At 40.5% G+C, this 26,226-nt stretch overlaps 1 protein-coding gene across 2 annotated transcripts in view; it reads left to right on the top strand.

The window, feature by feature from the left end:
* Nucleotides 1–248: 248 nt before the first annotated feature.
* Nucleotides 249–26,226, top strand: part of KLHDC1 (kelch domain containing 1) — a 28,719-nt gene continuing 2,741 nt past the window's right edge. The window contains exons 1-10 of one of the 2 annotated variants that reach the window (XR_008209712.1): nucleotides 249–519; nucleotides 2,982–3,052; nucleotides 5,009–5,126; nucleotides 5,983–6,101; nucleotides 7,944–8,022; nucleotides 8,883–8,966; nucleotides 10,819–10,902; nucleotides 17,070–17,128; nucleotides 22,075–22,187; nucleotides 22,958–23,067. Coding sequence is in view for 1 of the 2 variants with exons in the window: in XM_052696645.1 (XP_052552605.1) it covers nucleotides 418–519; nucleotides 2,982–3,052; nucleotides 5,009–5,126; nucleotides 5,983–6,101; nucleotides 7,944–8,022; nucleotides 8,883–8,966; nucleotides 10,819–10,902; nucleotides 17,070–17,128; nucleotides 22,075–22,187; nucleotides 22,958–23,030 (902 nt within the window). In the remaining variant the exon portion in view is untranslated. The remainder of the gene's footprint in view (nucleotides 520–2,981; nucleotides 3,053–5,008; nucleotides 5,127–5,982; nucleotides 6,102–7,943; nucleotides 8,023–8,882; nucleotides 8,967–10,818; nucleotides 10,903–17,069; nucleotides 17,129–22,074; nucleotides 22,188–22,957; nucleotides 23,068–26,226) is intronic. The other variant, XM_052696645.1, reaches the window with a different exon arrangement.

The raw sequence follows: 26,226 nt of genomic DNA on the forward strand, positions 1-26,226 counted from the left end.
ACGTTGAGCTCTGCCTCAACACAAGCCTCCCTTCCGACTCCTGCACTGGCTTTATGTTCAGGTATCCTACTCTCGGCACCTTCCCGTGCTTTTACCGTCAGGTTTCTGGCCTCAAATCCATCTCTCCATGCCCCTCACTAGACACACACGGCTGTGCACCCTCTCTGACAGGTCCCGTTCCGGGAGAGCCGCTAACAGCCAGCTAAGCACAGCCCCGCCGCCAGCCTGCCCCGCCTGCAGCGCCGGAGCACAGGGCAGAGGGCAGCCAGCCGCCGCCCCACCCTTTGGACCCTCCTCGCTTCCCGTCCGCCCAAGGGGAGCGAGCGGCGCCGAGCCGCAGCCTCTCCTAGAGGAGACGTTGGCGGGGTGCGAGCGCTGAGGCACGCGAGCTGCTTCCTCCTCCTCCTCCTCCCTAAGATGGCGGCAGACTCCATGGAGCAGTTCTGCGTGGCCGAGGAGCGGAGCGGTCACTGCGCCGTGGTGGACGGCAACTTTCTCTACGTGTGGGGGGGATACGTGGTAAGGCGGGAGAAGGCGGGCGGAGGGCGCCGAGGGCGAGGGGAGAAGGGGAGGGAGGAGAGGGAAAGCGAGCGGGGGACGCGTAGCCGCGCGGCGGGGGGGCGCGCGCTCCTCACGGGGCTGAGGCGCCCCGGGGTGAGGGAGCGGTACGGAGCAGGGCTGACGGGGGACTGACAGAAGACTGAGAGGAGGCTGCCTCGCCGCTCCGCGTCGCCCCCTCGGCCGGTGCAGCCCCTCGCGGGCCGGCGGCGCGGCGCTGTTTACCTCAGCGCGGGCGCTGATTGGCCGTTGGGACGGCGCGCGCCGTGGGGGCGGGAGGTTCAAACGGCGGCGGCGCGCGGGGTGGGTGTTGGGCGCGGCCGTCGTGGATGCTGTGAGGGAGGAGCCCGCCGTGCTCCTAACCGCCCTGCTGGGTCCTCACTGAACCCCGCTCAGGAAGGCTGCCTGGAGCCCGACCCTTCTTCAACCTGTGATCGACCGCTCTGGGCTAAATACCTTTCCTCCTTTCTTTCGGGCGTGTCAGCGTTAATTTGCGGATGTTTTGTTGTTTGTTTTTCTTTCTCCACCGTGTAATTTGTGCTCTTGTTGAGTCCCTGCGTTTTTTGCTCATTAGTAGTTAAGCGCAGCGTGCTTTCTTCCTTAGAAAGCAGTTCTGTTGGTTCACAGCTAAGCTGGTATCAGGCTGAAAACACAGGTGCTCTTTGCCTTCAAGGCATCACTGTCAGTTCTGGTATAAACAAATCCTTGTGGTTCTTAGTTCTGAGTTAATTTAGCCTTTAAAATAAGAACACAGTGTTGTATACAGTTCATTTTATCCATGGTGCTACCCACTGGTCCTAAGATGTGCATGTTGAAAGTAGCAGTCCTGGTCTTCGTCTAGGTTAAAACATGCTGCTTCTCACTATTTGTTTTTTCCTTGTTTTTCCCAGGTTAGCTTTTAGATAAGCAAAACTGCTCTGTGTTCAAACAAAGTTATTCCTGGATGTGAAGTTTAGAAGAGATCGTATGTTGTGAGCAGGCAGCAGCACGCTTCTGGGGCAATCAGGTCCCTCTGGTTTCTGGAAATCAGAATATTCTTCTTTGAACTGAAGTGCTCAATTTAAGCAATGGGATAGAGCTGAGCGGCTTGTGGAATCTGAAGGATTTCTGTGCTCCAGTGCTTGATCGGTTGACCCGAAAGGAGTTGTGCTGCCAGTATTGAAAATACAGAGAGAGAAACTGAAGGGCTGTTGGGAAGCTGTGAAGTGTCCTGTGAGCTGTTCCTGCAGGGTTCTTTCCTGTTAGGGCCGTCAGTAGGTGGTGTAGGAGGAAGATGTCATGGTTTAACTTTGAGGAAGTTAACTGCCTCTCAAATATGAACACATCAGATGATCTGTCACATTCAGGAAGGTCTAATATGCTTCTTTGGCCTTAAATCCAGTAATACTCTACAGCTGTGCAGCATCTAACTCCCTGGAAATCTCTGTGCCATAGTCTTCTGAAACGCAGGTTGGATTGACCTGACCAGTGTAACCCTTCACAAAAACACATGACTTTGTTTTTACCTTTTACGTGCTGTTGGTGGCCTATTGCCCAGTGGCTTATTATTCAGAGCTGGTTCTCCAGCAAATACTTGGCCTCAGTTGTACCTAGATTAAATATAGCAGACTTCTGCGCTTCCTTTAAAGCTGCGAACTGTGTGCTATGGCAGAGAAAGGCACCTGGCAGGATAAAGTGTACCAAAGGTAGTGCTTGTTTGCCTGTTCAACACCTCTAAAACTGATGAGGTAATAATAAGGGCAAGTAATGAGTATCAGTAATTAATAACTACGTTTCCATTTTGTGTATGAGCTCATTTACTCTCGTTCATTTCATTTTTATCTATGCTTTTTATTTCTCTGGCTGCTTATTCCCTTAATTCCTCGCAAAGGTTAAGGCAATAATGACACAATAGTTACTCAGCTGGAGTTCTGCCATCACGTTCTTTCAGATTTGCTTTTCCTGGCTGTTATCCTTTCTCATCAGTATTTCCCAAATTATTTTTCTTTCATATACGGCTCCTGTTTCACAGAGCAGTCAGGTTTCTCCTTCATGTTATGACATCCATTAAGCTTTTCTGTATTTGACAATTGGTTAAGGTCCTTCATGCTGCTGCTGCCCATAACAGCTCATGTGCTTTTCATTTATGCTTTTCTCTTTGTTTTGCTATGTTCTGCCTGGAATTGCCTCAGTGACTTGAGGAAAGACCCAGTGCAAAAGGAAAAACATCTTCTTTGAACTTCTAGTATAAAATGTAAATTAGCATTATTGAGCTGCGTGCTCGAAAAGGTAACAATCAGAGCAAAAAAGCATGACTGTTCTGGTAGGTCATATCCTTAAGAGCATTCCATGTTGCTAAGTAACGTGATCTGGTGTTCATTTTAAAATATATGGTGCATAATATATGAGTGATTAAACATCTGATTTTTTTTGTTCCGTTTTAGTCGATTGAAGAAAATGAAGTGTATTTGCCTAATGATGAGCTCTGGATCTATGAAATGGATAGTGGGTTATGGTAAGTTGAATTATTTATATTTAATTAATATACTAAATTGGTATTTGTGTAGGTTATAGCTAGCTGCCATGCAAAGACTTCAGTTATGTGAGTTATTGGTTACTGGAAGTTCACATTGCAGGTGTGTAATGCGAAGACTGGAAAACAGACACGTGTACTTCCAAATTACACATTAATTGCTTAAATGTGATTGTGGGGTTTGCTTTGCTTTTTTTCTTGAAAGAATGTTTGAAATGGCCACTTAAGTCTCTGCTGTTAGAATAGATGTATTTTACTTGTGCCTTGTCCTCCGTACATTAATGTTCAAGGACTATTTAAATATCTGGGTTGTTGATCTATTTACAATTACATGTATTTGTGCTATTACTTATAACTGTGTTATGAGTGTATTTGTAAAAGTAATTCTTAACTAACCAAATCTTGCATGTCTTTAGCACTTTAATCATTGCATTTTTTTATTTACTCTGCTTATATATCGTATATAGAGAGATAATAATGCTTCTGTTTAAAGTTTTCCTATGGAATCTACTGTAATTGTGTTCACTCTGTCAAGTAGGATTAATTTGGGTTCATATGTGTGCTCTGCCAGCTGCTTTTCTAGTATCCCAACTGTTTATGTATTTCTTGCTTACCCATATGAAAAACATCAATTTGAAATTGAGGAAGAAGGGGATCAGGTCTGTCTCAGGAGAGCATCTTATAGTATGTGTGAAATTCCACGCTTTGGTCAAATGACTGACTTTGAAAGCAGCATTCTGGCTGTTGTTGTCTGTGTCTCTTGGTGAAAGGGCTGGCCAAAGCAACCCCATATCCTCTCATTCCTTCCCCCGTCCCCGTGTTGCTGTATCATGTGTGTTGGTACAGCTGTTTATATGGGCACGTAGGAAATTGGATCAGGAAAGCGATCCGAGTTATATTTAACTTCTCTTTTTTTCAGACTTAGTTTTCAGATGGATCAGTTTTTGAGTTCGTTCACTTCCAGCACCAGCAGTTGTGTGCATACAGCTGAGTGCACAGCGTGACACAGGAACAAGAGAGCAAGAGCAGAGAAGGGGAAGGTGGCTTTGATGGCAGAGCAAAGATACTTGGGCACAGTGCCCCGTACTGCTGCTGTCCAGCACAGTGTTCAGTAAGGTCACACGTTCATCATTCACATCTGGTGATTAAGGACATGTAAAGCTTTTCCTTTTAAAGGAAGCTGCTTTCAGTTCTTGTAGGCTGGGATAAGGTCGAGCATCAGAACTCGAAGCTGCATGAATCCTTCTCTATGGTCACCAGTAGTAGAAACTGAAGGCATCTGGTTGAAGTGCAGATGTGGCAAAGATGGGAGTGAATGGGATTGTCTGGTCAGTAGGCCTAGCAGAGAAAAGAAATACTGGAACCAGATGGGAGGCCGTGCCTGAGGAAAGAGACATAACAGAAATTACTGGTTTGTAGGTGACACTGGCAAGGAGAAGGCTGGGGACTGCTGAATGCTCCCTGATGAAACTGACACTGTTAAAGCTTTTGTGTTGTGCGAACTGTGGTTTGAGAAGTGACTGATTGAGGTGTGATCCAGTACCACAATTAGTGAGAACTGCAGACCTGTATTTCTACTTCTGCCTCAGTTCTCCACTTCAGTTATAAAGAACAATACCATGTTCTAATTTCAGGAGTTTTTGCAATTATCACTAATACTATTTCCAGTGTTTTAATAACTATTTTTTAGCCATAATAATAGCCTTTTAATTTGAGAAGCTTCATAAATGCATGCACAATATTCAAGTGAAAGCACTCTTATACCACCAGAGCCTGACTTCCTGTATCAGCTGTGGTTTCTACTAGTTATAGCCAGCAAACTGCAACTGTGTTTTTAGCTTTAAGCACAAAAATCATTAATACCTGTACTTTGAGTTTGTTCATTTTGGCATGTTTGGAAGCAGCATTGTGAGACTTAATATACTTGCCAAATTGCAGGACGATGCACCTGATGGAAGGAGAGCTGCCTACCTCCATGTCAGGAAGCTGTGGAGCGAGCATTAATGGGAAGCTGTACATTTTTGGTGGATTTGATGATAAAGGATACAGTAATCGGGTATTGTGTTCTTTTCTTCATAACGTGTCGTATTTGAACAAACAGGAATACTGACCTGACTGAAATAAGGAGAAATGTAAGGAGAAACTCTTGTTTGTAGAAAAAGTGTACTTTTAAACTGACCAAAAAAACCCCCTTTCTGTTTTAATGTTCAACTCCATTTATGTTTTTCTTTGAATTTTTGTTGAATCGTAGCTTCAGAACGAGACTCAGTTTGAAACATTTTATTTCTAAGAGTTGCCAGAGCTTTCCTGAGGACTTTAAAAAAAAAAATTGATAGTGGCAGTTGAAATTGATCTTGTACATCACTTTGGTGATTACCTTCCTCACATAATGAGCAGTAGATAAAATATAACTGCTGGTTTTCACAGTAACCAAAGAGCGAAGCGGCTTTGCTATCATTTAGTGCAGAGGCAGGCAGAGTTCAGTGCAGACTAGAAAATAACTGATAGGAAGGCTGCCGTCACCTTTCAGGTTAGCAGTCCCTTCTCAAACACTGCTGATTTTGGTGTGGGTATTCCATTTAGGTCAGGTAGAAATACCTGTGGTTATTAGAACTGAACGGAGAGCTGCTGCAGGTTGCTTACAAGGCTTCTGTTGGCAGGAGGAGCAGGGTATTACTATACTGGTCCGACAGAGAAGGCAAGGAAGCTGGCCACTAATGTTTTAACTGTGTTTTTGTGGTGAATGGGGCTCTTGCCATGCGTTGCTATCTATTATAAAGTTCAGACTGTGTTTTTATTTTTAAAGGAACAGCATATTCTGGGGGTAGGGATGTTGGTTTTGGTGCCGCTTTGCGCCAGATCGTTCAGCACCATTGATACTGAAAATGTTGTGATTTTGTTTTTCTTTTAAGCTGTATTATGTTAATTTGCGAACAAAAAATGGAACCTATAGGTGGAAAAAAATCACCAATTTTAAAGGTCAACCTCCTACACCACGTGACAAGCTCTCCTGCTGGGTGTACAAGGACAGGTAACACATTAACAATATTTATTATGTATTGACTGCAGAGAGGGAGTGCTATAACATGAAGAGAACACAGGCTGGTGATGTGTGACACTAAATCTTAGCTTGAGTTGCTGTGGGATTTTGTGTGACTCTCCTAACTTTATACCAGAGTTCTCTCACGTGTGAGCTGAATGAATGGTAAGTATAAACCTGCTTTAGGAGAGGGTTAGGAAGCTCGGGGAAAGTTTCTGGGTTGCTTTGAGTCTTTGGGTAAAAAATATTGCACTTGTATTACTTCCAGAAGTTAAAAGAAATCAGTGTAGAAATGACATTGAATTTCTGTTGTGTTATGTAACTATTAATTTATTTCCTGCAATAGGGTATATTTAGTATATTTTGAAGTATTTTTAGTAGCATACAAGTACTAAGAATTGCAAGGACATGTCAGTATCATTGCATTGTAAGATCCAAGCCAGCCCATGTATGTGTTATATAATTACTGAGCATATTTGGGGAAAAAAATGCTTAGCTAAAACATATTTTACATCAGATTTTACAGTTATTATGGAAGGTTGCTGGATTGTGGCATCTGTAGTCACAACTGAGTGATGTCAGCTATTTGTTACAAAATTATTGTGAATGAGTAAGAATGTGGTGTTTGCTAAACATTTCAAAATGTGAATGCTTCTGATGGATTCTACACTAGAGATGTTCAGATTAAGCTGTATGATGTATCTGGCCTGTATCTTGGTTTTGTAATTCTAATTTAACTACAAGATAAACAAAAATTGTATCTTAGAATCACAGAATGGTTTGGATTGGAAAAGACTTCTAAGATCATCTAGTCCCAACCCCTGCTGCAGGCAGGGACACCTCCCTCTAGAGCAGGTTGCTCCCAGCCCCATCCAGCCTGGCCTGGAGTGCTTCCAGGGAGGGACATCCACAGCCTCACTGGGCAACCTGCTCCAGTGTCTCCGTGTATTTGAAGCAAACTGCATTTGCTATTAATGCAAGATCATTCAAAATTAAACGGTAGTCTGAATAGATAAACTTAATCAGTACACTGAGATCACCTGTTTCAGGTGGCAGAGTGTAACCAGCATAACCTTTTGTTTAACAAGAGCACGTGGGGCCCAGCTATGCACCTTAGAATTTCACAAGGTGTGAATTTGCAGATCTTAGTGTACTGCACGATGATTTCACTGTTTGCTTAGGAATGTCAGTCTGGAATGACTTCACCATGGCATCATTTCCTTAATTGCCCTCTCCCAAGATACCAAATACCCTCAAATGCTGAAGTTAAACAAACCTTTAGGAGCCATTTCCTGTGCATGGCTCTTTGATGGGTGGAATATGAGGCCAGGAGGTGTGTGAGGATGCCTGCAGTGCAGCACGTTCAGTAACTTTTAGTTGGAAGAATCTCTTGAGTTATGGAGGGACTTTGTGAGCTGAGCTTTGGGAACATTAGTTGAAAAAGGGGGTTTATGGAAAGCTAACAAATATTGCAGAAGCATGGGAAGTGGAAAAAGCGTGGAGATGTTCTGCCTTGTGTGTAATGTGTCATTTTGCCTTGTGTCTGCAAACATGACTGTGATAAACTTGTGGGTGGAGGAATGCAGAGTGGGCACTTGGAGGTATCTTGTATTTCTGTCCTCATAGAGGTGGATTTTTGTCAGGCACAGAGGACTGTAACAGTTCTACCTTCGTGCTGGAAAGGTCCTCTGTGTAATTAGGTGCAACGTGAAATATTTGTATTTGTATTATTCATAATACAGTAGGTAAAGCAAAACTTGAAACTGATCATTACAGCTTATTCATTTGAATGCTATGTTAAAAGCTAACTTCTTTTTTCTGTTGGTGTTTCAGGCTAATATATTTTGGGGGCTATGGCTGTAGGAAGCACAATGAGCTGAGTGATTGCTTTGATGTCCATGATGCATTTTGGGTAAGGGATTTCCTGCAACTTAGAATGTTTTGTCCTTCCTGATTGTCAAAACATGGCCTTTTTGCTTTGCTCACTAGGTGTGAAGGTCTGCTTGATTGTCTTTTATGTGTAGAATCAGCACAAATGTAAATTTGAGTCTTCTATTGAAAAACTCTCTTGCACTTTGGAATGGGGTTGAGCATTTATTTGTAGCACCCACTGCTAGGCTTTGAGTACAGTGAAACAAAATGCTGTGAAAGTAAAAACAAAGACAGTATTTAAAATCTGTAACTGTATTTTAAGCATAGAACTCCCAGAGTATGTTAGATTTTCTTTTTTTCCTTGAAGTAATAGCAGGGAATATTATAGCTTCACAGATGTAATGGACAAACACCACTGGTGGTTTTTCTTAATTTCTTTACCAAGTCAATGCCAGGTGCTTTAATGACTGCAATGAGCTCCTACAGATGGCAGAAGGAAGGAGTCTGGTGAAAGTGTCCATTCACATGAATTAATAGATGTGCATTCAAAGGAGTGCAGAGCCTTAGCTCACATGCTAAATATTGCCTTACAGGAAATGTACTACTTTGTGCAGTAAGATATATTGTAGAACTTGCCTACTGCAGCCACTGATTTTGGAGCTCAAAGCTTGTTTTCAGAATAGCCATCATCCCTAATGCTCCTGACTGCTGCTGGTCTGCTTTAACCACACCCAAGTTCCTCTAAAACACTTTAAAACAGCCCACGTTGGTTTTTTTTCCTTAAATAAAATAGTTTAGTTTATTTTCTTTTTGATAGATCACTTCTCAGTCTGTACCCTTTAATGAGCACATAGATTTTAAGATGAAATAACATTTTCTATTTCTGAACTTCTCTTTTAGGAAGGACAGATTTTCTGGGGATGGCATAATGATGTTCATGTTTTTGATACAAACACACAAACTTGGTCTCAACCCGCAATCAGAGTGAGTGTTTTTAAGTCTTGCTGTCTGAGATAATTGTGCTTTTCCTGCATTTTGAATAGTTCCCAAGCTCTAGAAATTGATGTCAGGACAAACAATTGGAATATGCATAGTGTCACACTGGTTTGTAACACTGAACAGGAGGATGCTTGACAGAACTGAAATGTGCAGGACTCAAGGTTTGACACCGTGACTTTTTCCCTCCAGGATGTGATTAGATGGGTGTTGGGTTTTTTCTGTCATGTTTTGAGACTAAAAATATAGAAAGGTTCAGAGAGCTATTTGTAATATGTATAGATTAGATGCTACAGTATTTCATACCTAGAATGCAGAGCTTTGTATTCAGACTTCAAATGTTGGAAATACAAAATTACTGTCAGCTCTCCAATACTGGAAGGATAAGGCACTGGAATACTCCCCAGAACCATTTATTGTGTATAGCAGAGAGGTGCTGAGAATCAGTCAGAGCATGGAGGCATTTCAGTGGCCCTCACACAGCACACGTGGGTCCTGCAGAATGCATTCTGCTGCCTCTTGGGCTGTCCTGTAGTTCTTTCAGGGCTGGAAACATTCCTTAGCTGGGGCATAAGCATTAAGCCGTGCTGCATGTCCTAGCAAAGGCCTTCTGGGACACAGCAAAGGTCTTTGGGCAGTGTGTGGTGTAAATTATGAATGGTTTTAGTGGTGCCTGCTGGTGTTGATGAACACTGTTGATCTGTTTTGATGTGAAGCTGTTTGGTTGATTGCAACGTGGATGAACTTTCACAGATAACTGAGAGTTGGCCCTATGAGAATTTAAGGCTGGCCAGGGGATTTCTTCCTCCCTTCTTTCCCCTCTCCTTTTTCATAAAGCTGATAGGTCAGTCAGTGAGTGATAGCAACAGTGGTCTTGAAATTGAGGCTCTCTTGGTTTAACATTCAGCTCTCGTAGCCTTAAAAAAGGCCAAGAGAGAGACAGAAAACCTATCTGTATTGTTAGATGAGGCCTGCAGTCTTTATTTGTGAAAGTACAAATGTTGGTTAATATGAGGGGGTTACGTGTGCATTATTTGAGTGCTGGGTAAATGCAGTTGCTGTATTCTCTTGAGGCCTAGTATTGAAAAATGTTTGAACAAATCCCTCATAGTCATGCAGTCATGTTAGAATAAACAGACCAGATAGCCTCCAGCAAATACAGTATTTCAGTAGTCTTCCAAAGGAGTGGATATACTCAGTTTCCCAGTAAAATACTGACATTAAATAGAATAATATAGAGATTCAGAAAATCCTGCTGAGTTTACAGAAGGGCTCATTAGAGGTATATGGCAACAAGGTCTGTTGCCATAGGTTTTGTTTTATTTACCAGATGTTCTGAAATTCCTACAAAATTAAATGCAAAAAAAATGAAATTATTGTTTAAAAGTAAAAGCTATCTCTTTCCAACTTACCCAGGGAAGATTTTGTAGCATGTGGCTGTTAGGTGTTACACAAACACTAAGAATCTGATCCCAGAGATGTCTGGTACCAGTTCCTGATAGTTTGCACCTGGGAAAAAGTAAAGTTTCCTGGAATATATCAGCAGTTACTGATGTGTTATTTTAATTTCATGCTTAGGAAGTAAAGATAGATGAATTGAATTTCACTTGAATAAATCATTGATAAATTAGACCAGGAGGGAATACATTAAGCATTAGCAACTGAAGGAACTCACTGGAAGCTGTCCTTAGCAGCTGTGTGTATTTTCTGATGCCTGTGGAGTCTTGGATGTGCTTATAAATTATTTATCGATGCCTATTGGCCTTTGTGACCGACTGCCCACGAGTCCTTGGCTGACACTTTGACCACGTTGTGAAATGACTTCTATTGATTCTTCCAGGGTGGAGATCCACCTCAGCCTCGAGCAGCCCACACGTGTGCTGTACTGGGAAATAAAGGATACATCTTTGGAGGACGAGTGCTGGTTAGTGTATAATTAAAACATTTATTGGTGGTAACGTTATTTTTTTTTTTTGGTAGAGTTTGTGTTTCCTTGTTTTGAAGGTTGTTTTTTTTCTTGTTTGTTTGTTTGTTTGTTTTAAAGCAAATTATTTTTGCAGTAGAAACAAGTCCAAAGCATTACTGGCCTAACCAGTATGTTTATGAGTGGTGAACCCAGAATGCTCTTTCATTCCCCTGTGCCTTACAAAAGGGAGATTCTGTCTTTCTCTCTACAGTATTGATGCTGAAATATGAATCGTACCAAAAAGGGAAAAACAGATTGACTGTATGATAAATGTAAATGCTTAGAAATCAACAAAAATGGCTGACCTGCATCTGTAGGAGATGCTTCTTGAGAAGCAGAGAGAGAACAAACCTGACAGCAGATCAGATTTTAATAAATGGAGGGATGCTAGCATTCTGTGCTTGGTACAGCATTGCAGATTTATGCATTGCTTAATGAAATGATAGCAAGTAGTGAACACAACCAGGAATTTAGCTTGTGCTATTTTTCTTTCCTAGAGAAAGGGAAACTATGTCAGAACAGTCATTTCTTCCTCATTTTTACCTGCTGAGAAATTGAAGTTTATTATAGTGTGTTTGATATATTTTATATTTACAATTGCAACACATGCTTCTGAAAGGTAGGAAATACCAGATTTCAGCTGGCTTGATAATTTAAACTATTTTTTTCATACTAGTGTCTGAAATATGGTCATTTAGAAAAGCAGGATGTGATTACAATGTCTGGACACAAAGCTCGTGGCTCTGTACGTTCAAGCTGGCCCAGCAAGCTGCAGCACGTTATCTGATAGCACAGGCTGCTGCAGCCAGCAGTCATCTCAGTCCCATTAAGCCTCTCCTCTGCTCTCTGAACTCCAGTTTTGCAGTCTGTCTTTACCTTCAGCATGTTTTGTGTCCTTGTTAAAGAATATGTGAAGAGCATTGGAGATGTTGCTGTCAGCAGCTCTTTTCTATGTGTCCAATAGAGGCTCTTGACCACAAGAGTAAGGTTTGTATGTACTTTCTTGATAGCTGATCTAAGACTGTACCATTTAGTACACTGTCTTAAACCTACTGCCACTTAGAAATCATCAAGGGCAAAGAGATGTAGATGATGTACTGTGCATGTTTAAAGCAAAGCTGGGTTCTCACAGTATTGTCTTAACTCTTAAATTCCTTACTTTCCTAGCACTTTTTCACTTGGGGGAAAACAAAAGTCACAGGTATAATCCTATGGTTGGTCATCTGTACCTAAGGAACTTGAAGCTACCACTGGAAAGTAGGGAGATACTAAAATCTCAATAAAACATTTAATTTTTCTAGCATTGGTTAGAGGAAATTTTCTCCTTACACTTCTTCTCTGTTGAAGCATAAGATAAATGTAAGTATTTAAGCCTGAGGCAGCAATCCAATATTAATAATATATATCCCTTTCTTATGTCTGAAAACAGAGATGGTAGTGAGTAGTCTTAACTAATACAGGTTTCACCAAGCATCTGGAAAGTTCTTTGCCAGATTAGTTTTGTTATGGGAGGGAAAATGTACCAACTCTTCTTAGAGCTGCTGCAAAAGCATAGGTAAGATAATATTTTTATACGTCTCCATATGAGCTGGAATTCATAAGAAATGTGAGAAACATTCTGTGAGGCAAGTAAAAAAAAAAAACCCACCTAATTTAAGTTACTGTGTACTCACTCATCCATATTTATAAAAAATTGCTACAGTTTTAGCCTGTTTTTTACCTGTTACTGATTCATAGCCTTTAATTGTATTCAGCTAGAAGATGAGCCTTTTTGCTTTCTATTGCTATGAAAAGTAACAGTAAAGGAGCTTTTGAAAGCACTCTGTCTCCATAGTTTTACTGTGTGCAAGAAAAGGAGTTAAGTAACTGTTGGTTGGAAATGTCCTATAGTGAACATACACCAGCTTCATCTTAGAAAGCTTTGATAACCTAAACCTGGAATTCTCAAGGTAGTAATTTTTCTGTAATTCTGTAATTCTTTTCTGTAATTTTTCCCCATTCAAGTTCTCCTTATTTTTCAAGCTATAAAAGTCGTGCTGTGATTTTTTTCGTTCTGCTCAGGGAAAGCCTACAGTTCTGTTACAAAATGGCTTACTCCTGCTTGCTCAGATGGAGACCAGACACACAGATCAAGGCAGGTGGAAAATGGCCACAAAAATCAAATATGCAGTCAGTTATTCACTTTGAATTTCTTCCCACCGCTGAGGGAAAAGTTTTTACCCAAGTACCTTTTCAGGGCAATCAGAGAGGAAAGTAACCAAGGCTGATCGTGTTGATTCTTAGCAGTCTGCATTATGTTGCCTTTGGTACAGGCTCACAATCTTTGGATTGTTGCTGAAGCCTCACCTCTGTCTGGCAAAACTGCAAACAGTAGCTTCCAGAGCTGTGGGTTTGGACAAACATGATTTACAAACATCTAAGGAAATAAATGGGTAGTGGGAGAGACCGAAAAAGTGTCTGGTCTTAAGCAGATACCGTGTGTCACAGTTAGCTGCAGTAGGCTGTGAGGTCTATAAATGAATTCTTGCTAACCACAGCTGAACTGAATCCTGCCTCTCATTTAGCAAGTCTACAGACTTGAGAGGGAGAGAAACTAAATGTGAAGAACAAAATCTGCAGCTCAGGACCTTCTGATCTACCATTAATTTCTGTGTACTTCTGTGACCTTCAAAGCTCTGCTCCCTCTGGCTTTCTCTCAGTCTCTCTGTAGTGCAGAGGTACTTTGCAGAACAGGATTGCATTGTGTGCTGTGTCCAAGCTAAGCCAGGGTTGCTGCACTGTGCCTGTTGCAATTGAACTGCTCTGTGACTCCAGCTAAGACTTCCACACAGCCTCTGCTACCCACAAGTAAAGTTATTAGTAAACTGGAGCTCACCTTGATTTCTCCACTGAGCTGTTGTGTAACTAGATATGCCCTAAGAGGACGTGCCCTCTGGCTTCTGTTAATTCTGTCTGTTTCACTGCAGGATTCAGAAATACAAGAAAGCTCCAGCCTGAAAGGGTTTTTCTCTCCCTCAAGTAGCACCTGCTTTCTTAATAACCACTTGCTAAATTTCACTGAAGCCACTTGAGAAGGACATGAGAGATGAGTGAAATTTTGGAAAGCTGTATTTAATTTTGTATGAGAGTAGTAAGTGTAATTTCCACCTTAGAGATACCTTATTATCAATTCACTTTCTATTCCAGAAATAAATGAAGGAAGCTTACAGAGTTTAGGAAACATTCAGTGAGGCATGAGGAGTTGATGTAAGACATGAAGCAGGGAAGGAAAGCTAAAGGCATCAGTAAAGAACTGCGGTTCCTGAGAAGAGTAACCTCCCCCCAGAGGGTGAAGTCTTGCTTTTGTCCATAAATTAAGGAGCAAATATGGGGTTGCTCTGCTCCTCCTTCTCCTTCTAGTTCACCATAATACAAATCTTCCCAGGGAAAAGGCTCTACAAGGAACCAGAAAGGGCCAGGAAGTGTCATGAGGCTTCTCCTATTCATCCTTCTGGGAGGAAAGGGCACCTTTTTCCAAAGTTGGAGCTAGAGCTGGTAAAAGAAGATGATGATCAAAATCAATTGTACCAGGAATCATTTGAAAACAGGCTCAGAAGTATTATGTGGACTCTGTTCCTCCAGGTAAGACCCTGAAAATCAAGAATGGGAGAAAGTGGGAAGGAAGGAAAGTTAGTCCAAAAGATGATGAAGTCTCATGTTTAAGCAGAAAGTTTTCGTATAAAGATTGATGAAGTAGTAATGCAGTCTTTTCAGCAGCTCTTCACGCATCTGATGCCTAATGTATGCATGCTTATATTTCTTTTTAACCTTTTTATCACTGAAGATAAGAAGATACATTGAACAGCAGTCTTTCTTTTACAAAGATTTGAGTTGTAATAGCTGTTTGATTGTAAATCTGAGCCTGGAGAGCTATACTGAGTTTACTGTAACAGCAGTGATCAATAAATATGTCACCCTTAGTGCCTTTCATCACACTAGAAAGCTAGTCCTGAGACAAAGCAGATCTTGGTTAATGTTTACTGGGCTGCATCTAAATGATTATGCCATAGATACGTAAGATGTCTGAGTCCTTGTGGCTCAGAGGGAAATGCAGACCCTCTTATGATGCTTAATGCTTTTGAGCCTGTTAAGAACCAATGTAGGATTATGAGCTGAGTGATTAAATATAGTAGCTGGGAGTTATAAATACAGGAGCAACTGCAGGAAAACTTGGCATATTTGCCTGTGTGATACCTGACTGTGAGCTTTATAGTTTCCCTAATGAGGGTTGAGTAGATAGACATTTTAATTTATTAAAGCTATGTTAAAGGGCTGAATCTCAGACAGAAATGTCCAACTAATGCTGTGTTTTGAATTCAGAATGAAGTTGATGTAATTATTCATTTGTCAATCTGTTGAAACATTAGCATGTAAAGTTATTATACATTGATTTCCTAGGGACCGAGGAACTGAAAACTGCTCCATCTTCTGCCTTTTTAAAGAGAGGAAAGTCAGCTAAGAGGTCTTGAACAGCATCTTCATGAAAGCTTAATTTGCAATATAACAGCACCTTTCTTTCTTCCCCTCCTTTAATCCATGTCCTCTGTACTGAACTGTTATTCCAAGACGATTAAATATTTGCAATTCTGGAGGCCACAATGTTGTTTTTTTCCCCACCCTATCCTCAAGTGTCTAACTGTGTACAAGTACAGCAGAAGAATCTCAGTAATTGCATTTTGCTTTCTACGTGTGTGATGTGTTCCTCGTTTCCTTCAGAGCCACCTGAAGGAGCAGGAAGCTGAATAGACTTATCATGGAAGACAGATCATCTCACTAGCTGTTAGTTGGACCAGATTCTATTGTTATATTCACCTTCTTGTGGGGGTAAAGTTTCTCAGGCAACGCACAAAAGCACTTGTATTCTGTTTTTCTTAAGTCTGTTGGCTTATCTGAAGACAAAACACTAGTTAACATCATCTTCCCCTGGACAGAAACAGGCTAGCACATAAGAGATCAGAGGAGGCCACAGCTATCTTGAAAACCTTGCTGTTCCCTGACAAATGCTGAGAGACCTTCCATAGCTTTGATGGACTGCTCTGGAAGTCTCTCAAACTCACTAACTGGCTGAGTTCTCAGCGATAAAACTACTCCTATTCTGACTTAAATGACAAGTCTAGTTTCTGCCTCAAAGGATCTACAAGCTGGAGAAAGGCTTATTCTAATAGATCTATGGACTGCCTTAGGAGAAAGAAATTGTAAGGTAAGGCAAGCTATATTTCCCTACTTCTCAGATACTGTTTAGTACTACCAAGGGGAATCACAAATGTCAGTCAGGTGTACTGCAAGGCACTGAAAATACTGCTACAATCTCAAGCAAAGAAATTTTCTCACATTCTCTTCCCAGTCCCCCTCCTTTTATGTTTTCAAGGCAGTTACTTCATTCTAAAACACAGGCATATATGCAAGCGCATTGATTTCCCATTCTTCTTACTGATGCATTTTATTATTGCCATGGCAAATGCTAAGGGATCATGGAACCTTATTGTTGACAGCAGTAACTTTGTGAAAGGGCTTGCCATCCAGAAAAGAAAAACAAACACAGATGTTTTTAACTTCCTGTGGGATGTCATGCACTGAGTACATCACAAGAAATAAGTGAGCAGGCAGCCAGGAAGATGTGTAGTTACAACCAGAATGCAAATAAAAATTGAGAAGCTATGTATAGAGTGGTGTACCTTCTGCTATTGCCTACTGCAAGTTCTGTGGATGAAAATTAAACACATCTCCAGGAGTCGAGTATCACATAGCTCTTCATTAAAGATTGGTTAAGAATAGAAGTGACTCCGTAGTGCCGCTGCTTTATTACCAGGTGTACTCCTGACAGTTTACTTTCAGAGAGTTGCCTGGTGGGTTTTTTTGGTTGTTATTGTTTGCTTGCTTGTTTTTTAGAAGAAATGCTTTCCATCTGCCGCACAGCGCAGAGTTGTTTTAAGGCACATGGGTACAGGTTTCTTGAAAATATCTTCAGTAAATTTCCTGTCCTAGGATGGTATCACTGAAATACTTTGCTCATTGTTACTTAATACAACTTAACTGGGACATTTTCTTTCTTTCTTCTTTTTTTTTTTATTTTTAATTTATTTTAGCAAACGAGGATGAATGATTTGCACTGCCTGAATTTAGACACTTGGACCTGGTCTGGAAGGTAAGTTTTTCTCTCCGATGTTTAAAGTTGAATGTAGCAAATTGAAGCACACAGTTAAATAGTTCCAGTGTTGATTTTGTAGCTTTTCCAAGAGGAGAATGGGAGTTTGGGGACAATTACAACAGCTGTTACATTGTGATCTCAATTTAATTTAATTTGATAGGGGTTACTACACTTGTTCTGTTCTGCACCGAATCACTGTTAATGCTATTTCAAGCACAGCACGCAGTGATTTAACATCCTAATGTCCATGAAGGGTTCATTTATACATATGGAATTTGAGTTGTGATGTCCTTCTGAATAGTGTGTTTTCCTATACATTTTCCTATATATTTTGCTCTCTGCAGTCCAGGTTGAGGAAAGGTGATTTTTTTTTATTTTTTCAATTTCAAGCATCTAAAACTTTTTTTTAAATTAAGTAAAATAGCTGACCTAAATATTTCAGTTTTAAACTATGTGAAGTATTAGCATGCATTTTTAAATGCTACCCTATACTTTCAATACTACATGCATAGAGTCAGTGGATGTATTGTTAGCTTATAGACAAACCAGGAGACCAACAGGTGATAACCACTCTTCTCTTACTACCTGCAAGGAAACCTAATGATAATCCCAGAAATGGCCATAAAGTGCAGCTTTACAATTCTATGCACGTTCTGATGCTGCTCCAGAGCTTTATGTGCTTCATGCACCTGTGATGGACATCTGTGACTTGCTGATCCAGTCAAGCACGTTCCTGTGCCCTCTGAAACAAGAGCTAAAGCAGGGTGTCCTCCCTCAATTCTTACTGCTGGTGGGCAGCAGGACAAGGAAGTCTCACAGTGACCTTTCAAAAAAGCACCTCTTTGGAGACTTCTTGTATCAGCACTTAAGATTAACTGAAGGTTTAATTGACCATTTTCTTTGTTGTTTAAAAACAAAGAATATTTTGCTTAGATGACACCACTATTATTCTTAGAGAATGAACTTTCCCTCCAGGTGGATTGATTATGCCAGTTACTGGATGTAATTGCTTCCTTGTTTTTTGATTGTTGCAGAAGCAGTTACTGTTTGACTTTATCATTGCTTTAATAAAGGAAAGCTGTGACATTTGAGTGACAGGTCAGTAAGAGGAACATCAAGCCTTGAAGGAAAGGTGTCATAGTTGCAGTTCTAAGACCAAGCCGGCCATATTAAAGTTCCTATCCATGTTATTGGCATGTGAAAGCTAATTTCCAGGTTTTCAAAATTTTTTTGTTCCTGGCCTCAGTACATCAGATGATTTTACATACAAGTACACATACATAATCTGAGACTGAGGATGGGCATACTGAATGTAACCATTCCTTTAAACTTGTTCCAGTATCCAATTATGTCTATATTGTGATCCAAAAGTAGCTCAGAGGACTGACCTGTGACTTAGTATAGCCTGATAATTTGGGACACTGCTGCAGGGTGTTTGCACCGTGCGTATTTATTCAGACCTAGCAGGGTAGCTAATCAAAAGCTGTTCTTACAGGCAGCCTCTGCTCTCCCTTTGGTGTCTGATCTTACAGGAGCCTGAAAAGTAATTCAGACCATCACTAATGGAAGGATTCAGATCAGCCACAGTCATCTGCAAATCAGGAAAAAAGGGCACTTGCCTAATGCAAGACAGTGTTCTCTTCAAATAATTATAGCTACAAATATATTATCTATTATGGTATGATCTCATATCACCAGTCTACCTGTCAGCATGCAAAGTAGCTCTAAAATAGATTTAATCTCCTAATTATAAGAGGAGCAAAAATTCAGCGTGTCTTTCAGGAACTATCAAAACAGTATTCACATTTTAACTCTGTTCCACAGGCTGTCTTTGCTCAGCTTACTTGGGAAATGATTTCTGGGTAAATACATCCATTAAGAGTCACCGTCAGTAGCTATACTAGAAATTGGGCATTGCAGGGAACATCTCCAGGCTAAAGAACGTTGTCCCAGAAGTTCCACCATTCTGCACAGTGTACAATGAGATAGACTAGATAAACAGAGGGGCATTTTTTGTCTTCTGTATTTTAACCAATGAAGTTACATATTAAGAGTGCGAAATAAGCCAAATTACCCCATATCCTTTGAGCACCAGCAGTTGTGAATAGTTCTTATCAGGCAATCTGTTTCCAGCTAAAAACTGTCTCAGAAGATGAGTGAGAAAATTCCTTCAGACTTTCTTGCCATCAGTGTGAACATTTTCTGTTCCAGGTGTTTCTTGCAACTACCCTTTCCTTTCTTATGCTATCACTTCATATTCCTCTGCTCTAATGACAAATGAAAAACGGAGCAAGCTGCAACCTTTCTGATCTTGATAAGAGTTACCTCAGGCACTGCAGCAGCAGAGAGGTTGCTTTTTGACTGCCCACATGAATTATCGCCAAACGAGGGTCAAACTTTTAATACAGGTTAAAAAGTTGGGCTATCCGAACGCTGCAGATGTTTGGATTTCTACTGTGAAGTCCACATCTCCTGTTGAGGTGCTGGTTTGAACAGTCCAACATCCACATTCTCTTGTTCATTATTTTCTCTGAAAAATTCCAAACATACTGGTGATTTTATTGAAGGCCTTGTGGCCTGTCATGAACTGACACACTGTCGTGACTCATCATACACTTCTTTCACCAGCCTGCTTTACCAACCTGTCGTACTGGGTTTTCTTTCTTATTTAACTCTGTACAGGTTTCTTAAGGAATTGAATCATGTGAATTTACTAATCCAGGAATATATTCCAGCATGGGATTGCAGTGATAGTCGTCATCTTTTACCACAGTATTCATTGTTAAGCTGCTTTGAAAATACTCTTGCATTACTCAGGTACAGCTTTGACTTGCCACTGTTACCTGCCAGCACAAGTAAGGCTCAGAGCTAAGGACTGATCTTTCCTGGAGTTAACTGTATACAGAAAAGATTAAAGAAATGCCCCCATGTTGCCCCCACCTCTTGGCTCTGTCCTCAAACCTTCCTCCCCAAGTCTTAACTGCTATGCAGAAGGAAAAAAATGCTAAATATGAGTAACTGGGAGGGTCTTTTTACAGACTGTTGTTGAAATAAAGGCCTTTAAATGAATGTCTTTAAGTTGGAAATAGTGATTTTCAGAGGTAAAACATTTCTTCTTGAAGAGTAATGTAGTTTATACTGTCTCTTACCAGGATGCCACATTAATACGTCCAGTGTTGAAACTGTCAGGTAGAGGTGGAGCAGGGAACGACCTTACTGCTACTCAGAACTTACTTAATCTCTGAGCTCCACCAACCTGCTACTCAAAATGTCCAATAGTATGATATTTCTGTTACCACAATATTTTTTTTGCATCAGTAGCATGGAAGATTCAAACACTATCACTCAGTATCAATCAGTATCTGGTACATACTTTCCTAAACATCAAAGCTTTTGTATCTCAGCAGAGGCTGCCTCTTTTGCAGATCTGAGAAGTATCTCATATGAGAGTTATGTGAAGCAGGCAGTTAAATAAGCGTTGTCAACTTGGCTCCAACTGCAGTGCCAAATTTAGTAGGAACGGTTTTGCAATCACTGTTTAATTAGCTGTGGTTCTTCAGTCTTTGCTTCCAGATGGAGAGCTGCTCAACAGTCAGCAGTAGTGAGATTCCTCTAACTGCAGGTGCCTGCATTACTCACCCTGGGCTTCCTCTGTGCTCAGTTAGAGAAACAGGCGCTTCTTTGGCATGAGACAACTGCTGCCAAGGTAGACATCTGAAAAATGTCACAAGTTCTGCTCTTCAAGAAACTGTTTCTCTTCATTGATTGTAAAGGAAAAACAGATTATTGTCTCTTTTTGCTGTATCGCAGTATCGATAGAGCACACATCTGGCTGAACCACATTAACCCCTCTTTAGCAAAGTAGGAAAAAAAGAAAGGTAACTGGTTCTTGGAAACAAAATCTGGGTGGGTTGTTGCAAAGTCCCCTCTTTTGGTCTATGGACAGTCCAGCAAGAGTCTGACCCTGCCACAGAGCTGACTGGTGTCTGTAGCTGTTCTTTTTGTTATCTTTCCAAAATCAGGACATAGTATGTGGTAGCCTAGACTGTGTGTGTCTACATTTAGGTACATTTACAAGAGAAGTTCCCTTTTGCTAGACTGAGATACAAGGTGGTCTGATGCCCTCTGGAGGTCTGTATCTTTCTCTGCTGACTTTTGGAATCCACCTGATGCAACTATACACCACAGTGCCCACACTAAGGCGGTGTGAATTCAGGCCACCCACTACAGGAAATCCCAGATGTTCAGCTTCTTTATCCAGATTCTCATCTCAAGCATACATAACTGTGCAGCTGAAATGAAATACCTCAATAAGATCTGGAAGAACGTTATTTTTGTCGTGTGACCCCAATTTTAGAATAATAAACTGCTTCTGTTTCATACTTGCAAATTTTACTTGTTAGTCATTTTTTTTCCTCAAAGTTTGAGCAGCCCACCATTATGTGAAAAGGCACAGTGCTGGGAGAGATACTGTAGCCTTGGGCTAAGACATGAAGCCACCATCCTTGCAGCGTTTAAAATTATCTTCTTAGGAAATGAAAGGTAGTAATTCTATAGTTTAATTCCATTCCAGTTTTAAATTCCTACGTGTGCTGTGCAGGTCATTTGAATATACTGTTCTTCCCTTGCTGTCCTGAGTGCTTTCAGTTGTTTGTTAATTAGTGGCTTCAGTAGTATTAAGAAAACAAACAAAATAGCAATCTCTGCTTTTCTCCTCTCCTCCGATATTTATGTCACTGTTGAGAGGACAGTCAAAGCACCTGCTTTAGATTTGAACACTGCTCTTCTTGAAGGTAAACTCAGATTGCTGAATTGCAGATTTTTTCACTGGGAAAATATCCAAGCTTGCCTTTAAGACAGACTGAATTAACAATTAAATTTCCCATCAGGTTCATGTTCAACATTCTTTAAAAAATTGCTGTTTGTTTCTTTGTTTCATCAAGAATTAGTATCAGTGGGGAGAAACCAAAGGATCGATCATGGCACACCCTGACTCCGATAGGAGATGACCGACTCTTTCTTTTTGGTGGACTGAGTTCTGATAATGTTCCTTTGAGTAAGTAATTTAAAGGTTATAATTTGATTGTATACCTCAGTGCTAACTAAATACACTGTGATATTTGTTGTCTTTCTCAAACTAGAGTTGAGTTTTTTCAGAGTTCTTCTGACACTTTAAGTATTTATCTTGCCGTGTTGCTTCTTAAAGAAATGTAGGTGCATGTTGTGCAGCACAGTGATAAGATATGATGATAAATCTTTCACTGAGCTGCCTGTGATCTAAAAAAACCAAATGTTTCACACACTCAGGTGTGAGCAGGGGGTAACTGTTGATCTGAACATGAATTGCAGTAAGAAGATGCATTACATCAATGTGTTATTTGTACATTTTTGGATGAATCACAGCTACAAAACATGAAATAGGAAGTAAGGTGGTCTCCATATTCTGTGTTCCCTTTCTAGAAAGAGCAGCTTTTGTAGAAAAGGCAATCTTCTCATGACAGGATATGAAAATAGCTTTGAGTGTCACAGATATGTTCCATTGGGAGGGGATGCTTTCCAAAAGGATGTTGACCTGCTTTCATAGGAACGTCAGCCTGCTTTTTCAGTGTATCAAAAAGAAAAGAAACAAACAGTTTAATTTCAGATTTCAATGCAGCATGCTTTTGGTAAGTGAACGGCTAGGTTAAACGACAGAGATTGAAATGGTGCTAGATAATGTAGTAATGATGTTTGTGTTACCTTAATGCACCATCCTGCTGGAACACAGAGCTTTGTGTATAAGTGAAGGGAAGGTAATAAACTACTGACATGTGTTCTTATTTACAGGTGATGGCTGGATTCACAGCATTACAACAAATGGATGGAAACAACTTACTCATCTGCCTAAGAGCAGGCCTAGGTACACAATAACAGTTGCTGAAATTTACACATTTCAAGTTAAGGAATTCTGAATTACTCAACAGTGTTTTTAAACTATGTTACATAAGAATATTTTACAAATATTTTACAAAAATGGATGCAGTGTGATTGAAAGCTTGCACTACTTCTTTATGCTCCTTCACAGCAGATGAGGCTTTACTTCGTGGTTGTTACAGTTGAATTATAATGCTTATTTGCATTCAAATATGTTAATGCAAATTCACCTTTTTATACAAGAAAATTTACATTGTTTAACTTTGAGGAATTTTATAACCAAGGAGAATTACACACCCTATTTAATGATGATACATGTTGAGAAACATGGGGAAGACAACAATTAAAATGCTGACGGACCTTTTGGGCTCCAAAAGAATTACAAACAGCTCTTGTTTATTTGGTTTGGTTTGGTTTGGTTTTTTTTTCTCTGAGCAGAAGCAACTAATCACAATCACAGGTGTGCAAAGCTGACTTAGTGCTAAACAACAGCTGGATTTAAGCAGCACAATCAAGGCTTGTAAAGCTGGATTTTTAGTTTTAAGAACTGATAATCAAAAAAACCCCTATGTCTAGGATGTATGTGGCTGTACTGTCCCAGATTCTGTTCCCCTTTCCTCTCAAGTTCATGACTACAGAAAAAGATCACTTCTGACTACTTTATCCTATCCTAGGTTACTTTAAAATATAGCCCACCAAGTTTTCTGTTTTCTTATATTTAAAACTGTTTCAAGCCTAAATAAATTCATTCCTTAGCTTCATAGAATATTTTCTGTCTTTTTACAGTCAGTGAACTGGTATGTGAAAACTGCTGATTGCTTTAAATAACTAAGTACATCATTAGCTGTCAAGGCTAATTAGTCTTCCTGTTTGATTCTTTACACGGATGGGCTTCTAGAAGTTACCTGCTGAAGTGCACTGCCTCCCCTTGTGTAATTCAGTTTTAGTTTTTGGTGCATCATAGAAAGGAACTGGGAAGGAGCAGGATGTGCTCGTCCTACCAGCAGCAGGCTGGGAACCTGCAGCTCAGCCTTTTCTCTGCAGTTAAGCTGTAATAACACTGGTTGCAAACATGGTGCTGGCACTCTTGAGCCCCAGGAGGCTTACAGGCAGCTCAATGGCAGATCCCTTACTGGGCTGCAAAGCTTCCCTGTCACTTGGCTGTGCTGACAGAGAGGCTGCTGAGCAATCCACCTGCCTTGCTGCTGTGGAAGCACCGAAAAAGGGCAGCTGAGACTGGTACTGCTTGCTTTGCTGTGCATGCAGCCCTGAGAGAATGGAGCCATGGGGTTCCCATCTCATGAGTGTCGAAAGTTCCCTCCAGTTCAAATGTGTCTTGCTATTCTCTGCTGCCTTCAGATTTTGGTGTACAGTTTTGGTAGGCTGAGGACAGTTGCCCTTCACTGATAAGGAAGTAAATGACAGTCCAGCACCACCTTTTTAAAGGAAGATATTGCAGTAATGTTTTTCAAGAAGTCTTGGAAACAGATAAAAGAAGCCACACTAAAAACCTGTCTATATATTGAATTAGTCTGAATGGGTTGCTCACATGCCTTTAACAATAGGACTTAAAATGTTCTGGCATTATACTTAAATGTGTACTTAGGTTAGATATTTCTCTCTACTGCACTACTACATGTGTCAGTATATTTTCCTGGTGCTTCTGCAAAATTGTTTCTCATTAAATTCTTTAAAGAACAGTTCCTTTAGTTTCATTTAACCTCCTTTTTCCAGTAAATTGTCTCCTTTTTCTTTATTGGTAGAAAAGAATATATTTTTTTCTGTCCATAAATTGTGCTTTAGAAAACGTTTTGCATGCCAAATTAATTAACAAATTGTATGTTTAATTTAGAAATTCCTAGTGTTTGCATTGCCATGTAATTCTGTTACTGTAGATAGAAGAGCTATGTAAAAGGTTACATGAATTCAGCTCCTGTGTAATTTAAATAACATGCTTTATTAGAATGTTTAGGTGCTAAGTTAGAGCAGCTGTGAGAGGACATAAACTCTGTCAGTCTGTAGAGAAATGCATCAGGTTGCAAGATAGGATGGCAACAAGGTGAAGGCAGGAAAGGCTTCAAGTGTTCTTCGGTGATGAAGTCCAGGCCAGAGTTTCCCTAAGGCAGATAAGGCAGAGACAGATCTATGCACAGGTATGAGGAAGAGAAAAGGTGGGACGCAGTTCAGCCTGAGGAGAGCGGTGAATAATTGAAGTGAATGGAGTAAGAAAGTGCGAATGCTTCCTTTTGCACAAGAGCTGCAGCTGCATGTGTTGTTTGGTGAAGTTCACGTCAGGGGCCAGAGCTCTGCGGCCGCAATCATCCTGCAACAGTTACTTCAGTGCTGATACACCAGTAGAAAACTGACACGTTTTTGTCTGCTAGCAATAAAAGGTAAATGTGGCAAGGTGTAGCTACTGAAGTAACAGAGTCGTCCTCAAGGCGAGATTATTTAAGCCAACTTTTTTGTTTTGTTTTTGCTGCTGTTTTTTTATACTACCTGCTTTTATGCGTACAGCACAAATTACTTGTGGACATGGCATAAGTAATTGATGCACAGAAAATGACCCCCGTGAGATCTGGGGTAAGCACAAAAGTGATATGAGATAATCTGTGCTACCAAGCTCTCATCCTAGTGCTCAGGGATAAGAGTCAGTACTAAAATCCCCGTGACTTTGAAACAAATACAATTATCTCATGGATTAAAGAAACAGGATAAAGGCTGTTTTGATAAAAGCTTGCTTTCTAAAATTTCTCCACTGCAACTTTCTGTTGCACCACTGATGCATAAGACAAAGGAACTACAATACAGCTAAGTCAAGTAGTGACAAAAATATACTGGTCTGCATGAAATGTAATCATTCACCAAAATTCTCATGGAAAGGATGGTCACATTGCTCTCTCCTTTTGTATTGTTCAGTAATTGAATAATTACATAATATTCTAAGGGACTGGGTTAGTTTTGAAAGCCTTTTAAATAATGTCTTTGTCTTGGTTTTCTAAAAGGTGGGGGTTATGTTACACTACTCTACATGTACATCTGCCTCTCTTTGCCATGTATGTTTGGAATCAGTTGATCAGTAATATTTGACAAAGCAGAAACCTCAGAGGTGCTTCCCAGGGTATTACTCTGTGCAAATAAATGCTCAGACAGAAAAGAAGGACTCGTACTGGGCTTCACTG

The sequence above is a fragment of the Tympanuchus pallidicinctus genome, unplaced genomic scaffold, assembly GCF_026119805.1.
Source record: "Tympanuchus pallidicinctus isolate F22 unplaced genomic scaffold, pur_lepc_1.0 scaffold3, whole genome shotgun sequence".
Classification (NCBI taxonomy): domain Eukaryota; kingdom Metazoa; phylum Chordata; class Aves; order Galliformes; family Phasianidae; genus Tympanuchus; species Tympanuchus pallidicinctus.